Below are 14,873 nucleotides of genomic sequence, written 5' to 3'. Positions count from 1 at the left end.
GGACACCGGCTTTTCCGAGGACTTCAGTGTTCGCGCGTAAAGATTCGGGGGGCGCCGGGGGGCGGGGAGAGGCGCGGCGGCGCGGGCGGCAGCAGCGGGGAACAGGGGGGAGCCCTCTCTCTCTCCCTCTCCCCCCCACTCCCCGCCGCACCCGCCCGCGCTGCCACGGCGACCCCCGAACTTTTTTCGCCCGAGCACGGAATTCCTCGCAAAGTTCGGTGTTCGGGCGAAAAGGGGCGGGGCCGAACACGTTCGCTCATCTCTAATCACCTGTGCAATACTGAGGAAATCCTGAAAACATGACCTGTGGGGGTCCCTGAGGACTGGAGTTGGGAAACACTGATATACTATAATAAGAAGGGCTTTAGAGGAATATACATAGAAAGTCTCTTTAGATGCTAATAACTGTAAATGATTATTATATACGGTATATCAAGATTCTATTATCTTAGTCATGCTGTCAGTTATTGCCAACTCAATGATCATGTTATTTCTGTGATGAGAAACCCACAGATGCAGTAACCCACCACTAAGGGCTCAGTCACACGAGCAGCAATCCACACATTTCCATGCGGACATAAATCCGCACCTGCTAGAGAAAGAACATATGGCTGGCAATGGAGCTGGTCATGTGGATTTTCGTCTGCATGTGGTGCAGGCATTTTCCACGCAGAAATACGCGCGGATCGACGCCCCATGTGACTGGGCCCTAAACACCTCTGTCAATGCATATACTATCCAGAACATTACGGCCAGATAGGTTGAAATCAGACCTGCCCGATTCATTTTTCCCTATCGCAGGTCCCCACAGATGAGATTTTTTTCCAGTCTGTGCCTGATACTATTAACCCTCTACAAACCAGTGTTGGACCTTGTCGAACATTGAGATTTCTCCCATGTTGGGCGAGGTCTGATACATGTTTCTAACACTATGCAGAAAAGAGCGCTGGTATTGGCACTCTCTTCTCTATATGTATATTACACTATGCAGGAGAGAGCTCCGATGTTGGACCTTTGCTCTGCATAGTGTAATATACATATGGAGAAAACAGCACCGACATCAGAGCTTTCTTCTGCATAGTGTTAAAAACATGCGTTGGACCTCGCCCAACATGGGAGCTATGCAGGGAAATCTCAATGCCAGTCGATGTCCGACACTGGATTGCAAAGGGTTAATTGCATATATAAGATACATATAGTGTAATATACATATTAACTCACGTTTAATTTTGAAAAAAATAGTAAAATCATCATGACAGTTCATTTTTATGCGTTTTCTGTGGAGTAATGCACAACGCACTTTCCCATCCAAAATAAATAAGAGGCGGGAAAGAGTGTTGGATTGGAAGGGTTAAAACACATCTTTTCTATAAAAGGAGTAATTTCTGTCAACAGTATGGGGAGCGTTTATTTAAAAAAAGACATTCCGAAAATATCCTCAAACATAAATATGAAAATATGTATAAAAATTAGTGATGTTACTGATAAAGAGCTCTCGTAGAGTGCAGACACACAGCAGTCACATTACTTGACCATCCGAATACGTCTATCTTCAGTTTCCATGTCACTCACTGCTATCTTCTGTCATAGGTGTTTGGTCCGGTTAAGACCATGAGCTCAGCACAGATTCTTCAGCTCGGTCACCTTGTTACTTACATGACTGAGAAAGACCTGAATGAGATCAATATATCAGACTGGGGAGTTGTCTCTTTTCTGGGCAGGACGGAAAACTGGACTTGGAAACAGGTCTGACAACATCAACTGGTTCATAGTAGATTGGAAATTATAGTTTCATACTGTGTTGTTTACTAGCTTATCATTATGTGATATCTTCACAAAGTTCATCTTTTAATGTACTTAAGATGGGTTTTCATGAATAGTCAAAATATCTGTATGTCCACTAAAGCCATCTCTGTACAGCGCTACACAATGCTGATGCTAAATAAGCAACAGAAAATACATTTCATGTTCTTGATGAACATCCTCTCATTAATTACGGCTTCTTGTCTGCAGATGAAAGCATTGGCATTCAGTATTCTTCGGCAGAACAAGAAAGGCTCATCAGACCTGGATCTTATGGAGTTGACGGCTCTTGGACATCTTCTCTGCGGCCTTGGAGTAGAGGAGTTAAAGAAAATAAATTCACAAGAGTTCAGGTTGGTTAGTAAGAGTTTTTGTGACAGGTATTACTCGAGCGAGTATTGCCTTTTGCGAGTACCTGCCCACTCATCTCAAAAGATTCGGGTGACGGCGGGGAGGAGATTTCCCTCCCCCCCCCCGATTCCCCCTGCTCACTCCCGCAACACACCGCTCACCCCTGCCGGCGCCCGAATCTTTTGAGACGAGCGGGCAGGTACTCGCAAAAGCCAATACTCGCTTGAGTATTTGCCCTTAGCAAGTACACTCGCTCATCTCTAGTTGTGGATGTACAATGACCATCTATGTGCAGCAAGACTGGAAGTTTCACATGTAAACCTGAGACTGGAATGCTCTTCGAACATAGACTCTACATAGATTTAGGGACGTTTCCAATCTTATTCTAAATACTGTACATAATAATGTTTTCAGTCTGGATGAAAGGACGTGTACCACCTTCAACAAGACAAAAGCTCTCTCTTTGTAGCAAACGTAAAGCTGGCCATAGACTTGAGATAGTAGTCGGCAAAGTGATCTGGAAGCTGTCTCTCCCAGTGTCCCCATGTATAATCATAGCTCTTGGGTTAACCAAGGATCCGTACTGTTACAATCCAATAGCACATGTTGGGCTGCCTGCATACACCTTACATTGTCACCTGATCCTCATGGACATGGTAGATTTGGTTAACAGTGTATATGGCCAGCTTTGGAACTTTTACAGTAAATCATCCTTTAGGGTGCCTACCCACTACAGCTCTTTTTCACTCTTTTTTTTCTCCAGGTGTCTATGGGACTTGTTAATGTTAAAATCACAAAATCGTGATTTTGCAGTAAATTGCGATTTTTGCCGCGATGCGTTTTTAACATTAGAAAGCCCCATAGACACCTGAAAAAAAAACGCAGCAAATTCGCAAACGCTAGTGGGTAGTCAGTCACCCTTAGAGAGAAAGCTAACATATGGTGCCAAACACTACAAATCAGTTGCTTACTGTTCATGTTCTTTCTGAAAGAGCCAGGCGTTATTTCCACAGAGGATTTTCACGAGCGCGTTCTGTCCGACGGTGAGATGGACAGAACTTGCATGTGAAAAGAATCTATTATTTTCAATGGTTTAATATACACAAGTAATTTTTCTCTCCGACTGAGAATCCGAGATCGAAAAATGACAGCATGTCCTATTTTTGGGCAATTCTAGTTCAAGAGTCACCTATTATTTCCTATAGCAGTGAAAGGGACCAGTGGGTGGAAGTCGGGCCTTTTCGAGCTGGGAGGGGGGGGCTGAAGATCTCGGCTTCAAACGCGTGGGTACTGCTGGTAGTGGGCCATAACTGGCATAATAGGCCCTATCACAGGAGTGCATCAAGTTAGACAGTGGCTTGCGGCACATTATATGCCAGAGGCCAGATATCTTGCTTCTTAACTTTAAAACAAAGTAAAACAAGTATCTGAAACAGTCTCTGGATCTAATTTATACATCCGATTAATTTGGAGGGTGCATTCAGAAAAAAAAAATTGAAAAAATACAACTGAAAATAGTCCTCTGACTCACTAAGTACTACTTGACAGAGATTGATAGGTCGATCGGCAATAATATTTATTTGTAAGACAAGCAAACAACTTTCAAAAGCTAGAGTCCATGACTTAAGGCTGATTTAGAGACAACGATTGTCCCTCAAAATTCGCTCAAATACCATCTTTTGAGCGATAATCGCTGCATCTAAATGCGCGCCCATCGTTTTTGTGCACTATTCGTTTATCACTGACTTCAAGTCAGCTTCAAAAACGACGTTCTTCCTTATCAGGACCGCACGCTGAGCTCACTGCAGGGAGCGCTGATAGCATTCTTTCAGCAGCTATCCCGCTGGAGAACAATGGAGCTAAATGCATATAAGAGCTCTTCAGCTGTTATCTGTATTTAGCGAAAGGCTTCATTTGCACGCTAATAAGCTACTAAGTAGCTCAGTAGCTACTTAATAGTTTATGCAAAATGATCGCTCAAAGCTGTCACTCAAACTGTCCCTTGAACGATTTTTGAGTGATCATTTTGTGTCTAAATGGGCCTTTAGTCCTCTGGTGCAGGAAGGGTTGCTCTTTCTCTTCCCCCTAACGGCAGTGGTGCATTAAGTGGCAGGAGGCACTGGGTTTCCCAGACAACTCTGTCTTCAACTTTACGGGGGTTCTCCTTTAGGCAGACACTCCTTCACTGGAGTACACAAGCCGGACACTGGCTCCAGTATGTAGGCTGTGCCAAAGGGACTGGTACAGAACCCAGCTGGCAGACATTCCTTCCTCTCTCTTCAGCATGCGCAGCCATGCTAGGTGACCTTCCCTGCACCAGACTCTTCCCTCTCCAATACATATTAAACGCGGCAGCTCTGCTCATTTTTCTATCCAGCCGTTTCTTAGACGCCTTCGCATTATGCCAGTCATTGCATTGGCTGCTCATCCACTGCAGAATTAAATTTAAACCCCTCACACACAAAGCTCTCCATGGTGCCGTGCCACCGTACATCACCTGCCTCCTGTCCGTACACCAATCAGCCCGCACACTCCGATCAGTCAACACATGTAGACTAAACACCCCTCTAATACGAACCTCACATGCTCGCCTCCAGGACTTCCCCAGAGCAGCACCCATCCTCTGGAATGCTCTACCCCAAGGCATTCAAACAATCCCCGATGCATGAAATTTCAGAAGCACCTTAAAAACACACCTCTTCAGCGAGGCATACCAAATCTCCTGACCTAGTCCCCCTACCCCTCCCCACTTCTTCCACCCTGCCTATCGCATACGACTTCTACCGCTTTACTTCCTTACCACCCCACCCAGGTTGCTTCCTAATAACTGATTTCTACATGTAATTCCCGTACTGCCTGTGTTCCCCCATGCCTCATACCCCCCTCCTGTATCATCTCTATCCTGTTTGTTTGAAGCTGATTGTATATCACATGTAATTGCTGTATTGTCTGTGTTCTCCCGTACATGAAAGCGCTGCAGAATACGTTAATGCTATACTAATAAAGATTATCATTATTTATTATAATTCTTACTGGCAGTCACTCCTCCCTTCTCACATATCCGCTGGCGGGCTCTTTTATTAACGCTGCAAGGAATCACTTTATCAAGTGCCCTGAACTTCAGGACCTTTTTAAACATGTGACTTCCCGACAGCCAGTCACAAAAATAGTATATATTTACACTGCAAAAGGAGCCAAAAGCAGTAACACAGAATGACCATTAGAGGTCAGCCTTCGTCCACAGTACAAATATAATAAATGTGGCACATTCTTTTATGACCACCCCTCTTACATTATTTGCATGCGATGCGATTTGCATTTTTATCAATAACTATTGGAAACACGAGATTTTTTTGTGTGCATGAAAAATGCATGTACATCGATGAAAATTGTGTTTTTAATGCCGAAATGCATCACATATGCATGAAAATCACAGAAAAAAACTATTGCGATTAGAGATGAGCGAATATACTCGTTTCGAGTAATTACTCGATCGAGCACCGCGATTTTCGAGTACTTCCGTACTCGGGTGAAAAGATTCGGGGGGCACCTGGGGGCGGGGGGAGGCGTGGCGGAGCGGGGGGTAGCAGCGGGGAACAGGGGGGAGCCCTGAAAAAGACTTGAAAAAGACTTAGATTAAGTCGAAACGTCGCCATTTTATGGAGCAATAAAACCTTTTTCTACAATTTCTACACCGTTGATGCTGCCGCCTCCTTGGACACCATTGCATTTATTTGGGGTTGGGTTCATGACCCCACAGGTGGCTTGGCATACACAGATTGGAACCTCTGCACTTAAGTGCATGTGTTAGGTGTGCTGCGGGACTTTCCTATTTCTACTAATTGCGATGTATGTCAGATTTTCACTGGCCTATATCACATTCGCCTGTGTAAATATGGCCTCACTGATATGAATCTATATACTGGCCACATTATGCCTTTTTCATGAGCTTTTACAGGTAAAACATGATTTTCTAAAAATACTTCTTCGTTGATTAACTTTCCAGTTCTGTAATTAACTGTTCTGCAGCACATTTAGCATGGATGGGTTAACTGAAGAATTTACATACTGCCTAAAGCAATAGTTGACTTATGTTCTCTTGCAGCCAGGCAGCCGTGTTTGTGGGCACCCTGAAATTGAAATGTAATGAGGCTCAGATGGAGACTTTGGCAGAGCTCCTAACATGCAATTCAGCATTTGGTTTGGTTAGCAGATGGGGTCCTGAGATCTTCACTGAGATTGGAACTCTTGCAGGTGAGTTGAACTATGGTCCTCGTATTTAGTAGCTAATTTCTATAAATGACCTGGGTGAAGTTAGAGTGGCTCCAGGTACTTAAAGGGGTTGTCCAATGAATATATATCAACTTAATCAGAACACATTAGGACTAACATTGTCTAATCTGGAAGTATGTTACAAATGTTCCTAGATCTTGTTCAGTGTGTTTTGTGTTTGGACTAGATCTTGTGGCACTGTTACTGTACATATGTATGTGAATGGTGTGCCTACCCAAGAGGCAGACCAGGCAGCTGATACCGGGCATCGGAGAGAGTGCACACCCATTATACTAACAGTATAGTATTAGTTTACTAATGGGTGGCAAGAAGCTGTGCAGGACTCCGTTCTTCAGAAAAATTGCATTGATAGTAAGCAAAGGAGTTGGGAATTAGTACTAGGATCATGGAAAGGGGATGAAGGAGGAAATGAACACAAGGGACTTCTGCCCTAGGTTGTAAAACCAGGCATTATAATGGGGGGCCCTTCATATACAGAATTCTACTGACTAAGACTTTTTTTATGTCAAAACATACAAGCTGGCCTACCGGATATCGTCTTGTCATCGCTGATAAGAGATCAGATACGAGGCTTAACACCTGATGCAATTTCTCTTATTTCACCACCCAAGTTTGCTGTAAGTATATGTGTAATGTCGCTCTTACCCCTTAATAAGGTAAGCAAGGAACACTTCATACAAAGCAGTAAAGTTGTTACTTCTACTTTTTAAGCAAAAAAAATGTTTCTGCTCTGAGAACTCTAGGACCACTTTACCAAAAACACAGTTTTCCATCCCTGCACACTTCACCTGATTGCCTATCACATTCAGGGGGGTCTCATGTATATTGCACTCATTTCTATGCAGTGCAGTTTCCTGTCTGATACTCACACCTACATGCTGTGATGTTTTCCCCTGCTAACACTCCCATCATACATTAGCACAGCATCACATGAGCAGCTACAGCTTGTACCATCTCTGCCTGCTGGGAGGACACTGCCATTATCTTCTGTATCGTATTTTCAACTAAATAAGCTATAGACCATAAGTATACAATCAGGGAGATGAGCTATAATCTGCTTCATCATAGCCGTGTGACAGGAGCTGTGTGATCATCATCAGTTACTGTAATAGGAGTGTGAGAGCTTGTGTTGTAGGGTCCATGTAATATTACACAGGAATTATGCTGACTGAGAAACTGACTCATTTGAGAGAACAGAAATCCAAGTAAATCTGAGCTGATCAGAATGAGATCACATGACCGCCTAAGGCAAAGGTCTTAAGGAGAAAGTCCGCAGATAGAAAGGAATAACTAAACAAGGCAACACTAGCTGAGCTATACATACTGGGAGGCTAGTTATAGAATGAATGAAAAAAAATGTCACCAGATTGGCCTTTTAAAGGACACATTTGTGCACATAGAGGATCTTCTTTACACGTACACATGTGCATGCATGTTCTTCTCTATAAGCAATGACAATACATTCACAGTGACTGGATATTGTTTATGGCAGGTTGTGTTCAGTCCAACTCAGCTCTTCTGCTTCACCAGTGACCAGGCCATAGCAGTCACTCCAGAACAGTATGAACATCTCAGCTATCAACAACGGCAAGCAATATCTAGTGCTCAGTATGATGGGGACATTCATCAGGATGTGCGAGGTACAGTCCTTGGGAGACAACGTTTTTCACTGATAGAACCAACTGCAGGTGGTATTGCTGTCAAGGTCTCAGGAAAATAAAGAAAAAAATCTTGTATAGCACCAACAAGCAACTTATTAATTACCCCCACCGAGATGAGTACCCATTTTACTGACCTCGGAAGGATGAGTTGAACTTGAGCTGGCTACCTGAACCACACGGTGATTGAACTTGCAACCCTCAGGTCATGAGTGAGAGCTTAGGACTACATTTTTGCTGCCTTAACTTTCTACTCCACACGTGGCTCTGGTCTAAAAATTGGACCAAAACTCTCCAATTAACTGTCATTCATTGTTCACTACTGCATTAAATATATTGTACAGAAAGATCATATTATTGCCATTAAGTTCTCCTTCCTAGGCACACATACATTAGAGAAATCCCTTACATAAGGCCTAGTGCCCACGGCCGTGACGGGCTCTGCAAGCGGAATTCCACAGTGGAGTCCATCATGGTGCCCCCCCAAAAACCCCTACTCACCTCTGGATCCGCTGCCCGATGTCCCATATCCCGTGCCGGCGCGCATGACGCGCTGGCAGCGTGATGTGCAATACACTGCGCAATTCCATGAGAAAAAGAACACAGCTGGAACTCATTAGGCTAAATAGCCTTTTCAATCAGGGCGTGATTGTGTCCCATGCGCAAAAAAACATGCCCTTCGAGCACAAAAGTTACAGTAAAATACGCCAATATGCACATAAATACGTTGTGCATACCCCTGTGTGAAGCCGCCCTAAAGGAAGCCAATATGCAGGTGGTTAAGTTACTTAAAGGGAGTCTGTTGGGAGATAATGTGGCTGACAAACCCCCTTTAAAGTGGATGTTTACATTTTAGCCATTCAACACCTACCTACATCAGTAAATTTCCTAATTCAATTATTACATGTTGAATTTTAGTGTGACTTTATACTGTGCACGCCTATAAATGTCATCAGTTTTTTTATTGTGATTGTTCTCAGTAAGAGAAACCAAGTAATCTCGTAGTTATGATACCTTTTAATGTCTAACAAAAATACATGATGTTACATCGAGCTTTTGAACCAACACAGGGTTCTTCCTCAGGCACAATGGAACAGATCTAAAGACGTATTTATATTAAAACACATACACATGGTCACATGGAAGGGTGCATACATGGTAAACTTAATTTGCACTAGGTAAATACCAGAAGTATGACAAGAGGGCACAGACATTGTGATTAATACCACTTAGATAAATACCAGGGAGGGATGACCATAACAGTAAATAATTAGTCCATGCGTAACTCATGTGTTGTATGTTGTGTCTGTGACTAGAAAAGTGCTCGGCCACAACTAATTCTGTCTTTCTCTCTTTAATTGTGTGATCTCATCACCGCTTTCAGTTTTTGTCCTGTTTCCCCTACATAAAGAGCCCCAACAGGACATTTACTGCAGCAGATCAGGTATACAATATTGGGCATGGAACATGTGAATGTCCCAGGGATCTTGTTGTCGTGTTGTGTGCTGGATCCGTATCCTCGCCGCGGTCTGTACATATGAGCAGGTCTTACAGCTCCTTACCTTACAGGGATAAGTTACTTTTTGTGTGTCAGAGGGCAATGCACTCCTGATTATAAGGTTCCTCAAATTTGGAGGTTGCCTGTAACACAGAAGGAGCGAGTGCGGGAATATGGTTTTCAGATGGTCATCCTTGTGTAGGGTATGATGGAGTTTCTTTGCCATCCTGAGGAAGAACGATGCATAGGTTCGAAAGCTCGCAACATCACGTATTTTTGTTAGCCACTGAAAGGTATCATAACTACAAGATTACTTGGTTTCTCTCACTGAGAACAATCACACTTTGCTCTACTGGCTAACACCGTACCAAACTTTTCCTGTTTTCTTATCTTTCCTCTCTTTATAGGAGAGAACAATGTGAAGTCACTTGCTGCCTGGCATCCGGCTCTGTATATCATGGTGCTGCTTTTTACACTGAGCTCCAGTGTCCCAGCCTAGTTGGTTGGCGCTTTAGGAAATGTTTTTGTAAAACATTGCTTATACTGTACGTCCCACGTGGATTTTTAATAAAATTCTACTGGCGATACAATTATAAAATTGTAAGTGGTTCAATCAAACAATGACACGAGAAGATTTGTGAATACATAGGGGCAGCTCTACTTTTCAAAATACGACCAAGCCGACTAATAGATGGTCTAAACTTAGAATAGATTTACCATCCAGCATGATGAATCTGGCACATTTTAAGACTCTTAGTTTGCACTGTCTAAGGCCCATTGTCCTAAGTGCGGACATGGGGCGTTTTTTTACCTTTACGGATACAGCGCGGGTCTCCTCCGTTGCGGCCGGATCTTGTTTCTGCATGGCGGATGCGTCCGGATGCGCCGGCTGACGCATGCGTAGTGCATTTTTTCCCCAAATCTCCTGCTTTCCCGCAGATCCGTGGCACGTCCACAGTCTCAGCTGTGGGAGTGCCGCGGATCGGTCAGCTTCCGTTGACTTCAATGGGAGCTGTTCGTGCGGGAATCCACAGAAAATGGAGCATGCTGCGATTTCTATTTAGTTATTTCCCCCGTGCATGCCATCTGCACGCTGGTAAAAAATGTAATCCGCATGCTTTTAATTATTTTGCGGACGCTAATGCATCCCTATGGGTGGCTTGATTTGCGGATCCCCCGCACGGGTTCCACTAATCAAATCTACTCGTGGAAATTGGGCTTACTTTTTAGACAGTATTAGTAAATGGGATCAGCACTTCTATTCAGCACCTATCAATATGCAGGGAATTTGAGATCCCCCTAACAGCCTGTTGTATCCTTTATCAGTTTCCGATACTAAGGATGGCAACATTTCCATATGTCTTCCTGCTCTCAACAGGGCCGGGAATTTTAAAAAAATAATCACACTGCGCATCTCTGTGATCACGTCATTGGCGGGCATGGGCAGTGTCATATGCATGGCAGCAGAGCGTATGGGCTGTAATGTTTACAGCACTGGGGGAGACTCACAGCTTTGTACGCATATGCCGGTGTGAACGAGCCCTTACTCAACTTTTTCTGCAGATTATACAGTATCTTTAAGTATGTTTTAAACCATTTATACCAATAAATGACAATAAAAATGTTATGCTATTCCAAGTTCATTTATAAAATAGAATTACCAATTTGTGGCCATTGATGCTCTAAATATCTCACCCCCTTCTCTCATATCCACATGTTGTAATTTGATAGACAACTAAGGGCTCGGATGTCCCTTCTGACATCATACTATTGAATCTTAGCATACATATGACCATAATAGCTACAGGCACTGTACACCATTAGGCCGGGCCCACACTACTGGGTCGGATTCCCGTATGATGCATTATTGTATTATGTATGACCACGTATGCACACAGGCGGTCATGCGCAGTACAGCTTTTTTTTGTGTTTGCATTTCCCACGATGACGCGGGTACCCGCAGCCCATATGCAATGTAATTATGTATGGGCTGTGGGTATATTCACGACCACGAAGCACAATGAGCTGATTCCGTGGTAAAATAAAACATGCTGCATTTTATTTTCCATGAACGGGTTACGCAATATCCACCCGCTAATGTGAGCGGAATTGTGTAATCCCATGTATTTGATTGAACTGCATATTACCGCAGATCATACATTTGTGGAATCCACAATTTAAATCTGGTCATGTGAGACCGGCCTTACAAACATGGATTTTAATATGTTTTTCTGAATACCATACATTCTCATACCAACTATTTTACGAATTACCACTTTTCTCAAGCAGACTAAAGGCCCATTTACACACAATGATTATCGCTCAAAATTCGTTCATCCTCTTTTCATCACAAGATACAAATGTACATTTCAATCAGGGTCGGCCTTAGGTTAGATGGCACTCTGTGCAAAAACTTCTCTGAAGCCCCCCACCTTCCTCCATCATAGGGTAAACAGGTAAAACAGTGTTGAGACGTCACCTCAAGTAACAGAGGTGAGTTGAAGCTCTATCAACCAAGTGCATCATTTCGTGTAGACCTTGATGTGGACTTTAGTGCGGATCCGCAACTGAATAGGTGGAACTTATGCAGATACACACCAAAATCTGTGTCAAAATCCACACCAAAGGGTGCAGATTCTGACGCAGATTTTTGCGCGGATTTGTTGCAGACTCTCCTGCTGTGGAAAATCCACTATGTGTGAACGCACCCTTAGAGCCCATTCACAATTATATTTCACATCCATGTGTTGTCCGTGTATTTCATGCGCAGCACACAGACCCATTATTGCCAATTAGGCTACTCAAATGGGTGTTTAACACAGACTGATGGTCTGTGTGAAGAAAATCGCAACAGGTCCTATTTTGGTCGACATCATGGAACAGAATCGGACATATATTCTTTGGCTGCGGGTATCAGACGTTTGTCGGTCTGCTGCCAATACAAGATGTGCCCGACAATCGCCTACGTCCGTGTGCATGGGCTCTTAGAACAGCTTCACACACAGTATATATATTGTGGAATTTACGCAGCAGATTTTGCTGCAGGAATCTGCCACATTTACAGTACAAGCCATCTAGAGAGGATTTCTAAAATCTCCTGCACATGGAGTGGAAAAGTTCTGCAACTAATCGAATTTGCAACATGCTTGTTTATGCTGCAGATGTATGCCGTGGATTTCAACCCTTGAAAAACAAGGGTTAGCAGCCGTGACAGATCTGCAGCAAAATCTACAATGGATTTGGCCATTGCAGATTTCCAGTGCAACTGTCATGTGAAGCCGCATTGTTTTATGTTAAACTAATCTGGTTGATTTAGTGATTTTGCATTAAGCAGGGCGTTGGACCCAATAGCCCTGGAGGTCCCTTCCAATGCAAGGATTCTATGCCATATGTGGCCCCACTTAGTAAGAGGACAACTTCTGTTGCCCCAAATAGTAATAGTGACCCTTTCTGTGGCCTTAGTAATAAGACCCCTGTGTTCCAGTTAGTAATATGTGACCCTCTGGGCCCAAACACATATTTGGGTCTGCTGGGGCCCACTCCATAAAACTATGGTGGGTGGAAGAGGTTAAATTCAGTAATAAACATTCATCCCAGCAGCTCTGAGTGTCTGATTGCTGAGTCTCTTGCATAGCAATGTTTTTTCATTCCTTCTCTCGATCCAGCCTCAGCACTCAGAGTACTCAAAGTACTGTGCAAGAAACCCAGAGCAGCATGTTTATTACTGAATTTAACCCTTTTCCAGCCTTTGAAGTTTTAGAATCGGAACTAGGCGGCGCCCATTCATCTTAGTGGATTGATGCGCCCCATTAAGTCGCACGGGTCGTACACCTCAAAGGCCAGCGCTTATTTCAGTGCATGTGTTCCACTATTCAGACAGCATTTACAGACTGACGGACATTTTATACGACTTGATAATCAGGCAGGAACATCACAATATGAACAGAGTATTACATTGATATACTGCATGCACTGTTTCACAAATACTTTATTCACTCTTTTTATAGCTTTATTCTATGCAAGCCCAATATTATCTTTTGGATAGTGAAACAAATAAGGAATCTGGACTTGATAGGACAGCAATGACCTTTATTTAGCTGGTAAGAATATGCTGTTCATAAGCATCAACATTCACAACATGATAGAGCTGCTGCACATGTAGCCCGCATGTTCCGCTGCAGCAGCATGGTGGGATCACAATGTATTAATGCACTCGGTAACATTTACTAATGCATTATTATTAATGGTGCATACAGATACTGTAGGCCACATTGCTTGTTATACAAGATAGAGCTTTGGATTAATGCTTGAACTGAAGCACGGGTGCAGGAATACGGATATCTTGTCCTTTCTCTAGTCTCTTCTCACAGTCAATAAGATAGTTCACTCCATCAATGACCAGCTGCACCAGTTCCACCTGCAGGGATTACAGGGGGATTAGATAATGGCTCCAAACAGTAAGAAGGTTGAAGAGATACTTTTGGCTCACAAATCAGCTTGCTGAACAAAGCTTATTGTGAACTGAAGGTGACACTGCAAATATGTGCACAAGTACAGGCTGTGAGGCCTTATGTTTTAGGGGTTTTATGGAAAAGATCATTTAACCCATTCTGCAAAAGTGTTTTCAATCTTAAGGTATCCGTAAACATTTATCTAATGTAGATTGAGAGTTGAACAACTATGGAAAAAAAATAACACTCGATGAACGAACACTTTAGTCCATATTCGCCCTTAGGCTGCATTCACATGAATGTATATCGGCTCAGTTTTCCCCTGCATCCTCTATAGTTACGCCCCTGCCGTCGAGCACAAAAGTTACATTAAAATATGCCAATATGCACATGAATATGTTGTGCATACGCCTGTGTGAAGCCGCCCTAAAGGAAGCCAATATGGAGGTGGTTAAGTTACTTAAAGGGAGTATGTTGGGAGATAATGTGGCCGACAAACCCACTTTAAGGCTGCATTCACACGAACGTATATCGGCTGGGTTTTCACGCTGAGCCGATATACGTTGTCCTAATCTGCAGGGGGGGGGGGGGAGGATGGAAGAGCCAGGAGCTCCTGCCCCCTCTCTGCCTCCTCTCCGCCCCTCTGCACTATTTGCAATGGGGAGAGGCGGGACGGGGCTAATTCTCAGAACTTAGCCCTGCCCCCGACCAGCCTCCTTTCATTGCAAATAGTGCAGAGGGGCGGAGAGGAGGCAGAGAGGGGGCAGGAGCTCAGTTCCTGCTCCTGGCTCTTCCATCCTCCCCCCCCCCCCCCTGCAG

General features: G+C 43.7%; 2 protein-coding genes across 2 annotated transcripts in view; one reads left to right on the top strand and one right to left on the bottom strand.

Annotated features, from left to right (window-relative positions):
- Nucleotides 1-10,151, top strand: part of STRC (stereocilin) — a 66,505-nt gene extending 56,354 nt beyond the window's left edge. Inside the window, exons 19-24 of the mRNA XM_066589385.1 lie at nucleotides 1,591-1,746; nucleotides 2,014-2,156; nucleotides 6,260-6,408; nucleotides 6,967-7,064; nucleotides 7,940-8,087; nucleotides 10,011-10,151. Of these exons, the coding sequence (XP_066445482.1) occupies nucleotides 1,591-1,746; nucleotides 2,014-2,156; nucleotides 6,260-6,408; nucleotides 6,967-7,064; nucleotides 7,940-8,087; nucleotides 10,011-10,102 (786 nt within the window). The 3' untranslated portion in view covers nucleotides 10,103-10,151. The remainder of the gene's footprint in view (nucleotides 1-1,590; nucleotides 1,747-2,013; nucleotides 2,157-6,259; nucleotides 6,409-6,966; nucleotides 7,065-7,939; nucleotides 8,088-10,010) is intronic.
- A 3,520-nt stretch (nucleotides 10,152-13,671) lies between these two features.
- Nucleotides 13,672-14,873, bottom strand: part of CKMT1A (creatine kinase, mitochondrial 1A) — a 30,330-nt gene continuing 29,128 nt past the window's right edge. Inside the window, exon 10 of the mRNA XM_066592704.1 lies at nucleotides 13,672-14,020. Coding sequence (XP_066448801.1) covers nucleotides 13,904-14,020 — 117 coding nt within the window. The 3' untranslated portion in view covers nucleotides 13,672-13,903. The remainder of the gene's footprint in view (nucleotides 14,021-14,873) is intronic.

The sequence above is a fragment of the Eleutherodactylus coqui genome, chromosome 2, assembly GCF_035609145.1.
Source record: "Eleutherodactylus coqui strain aEleCoq1 chromosome 2, aEleCoq1.hap1, whole genome shotgun sequence".
In the NCBI taxonomy this organism is placed as follows: domain Eukaryota; kingdom Metazoa; phylum Chordata; class Amphibia; order Anura; family Eleutherodactylidae; genus Eleutherodactylus; species Eleutherodactylus coqui.
Note: the sequence above shows the minus strand (reverse complement) of the source record. Positions and strands in the feature narration are given on the sequence as shown.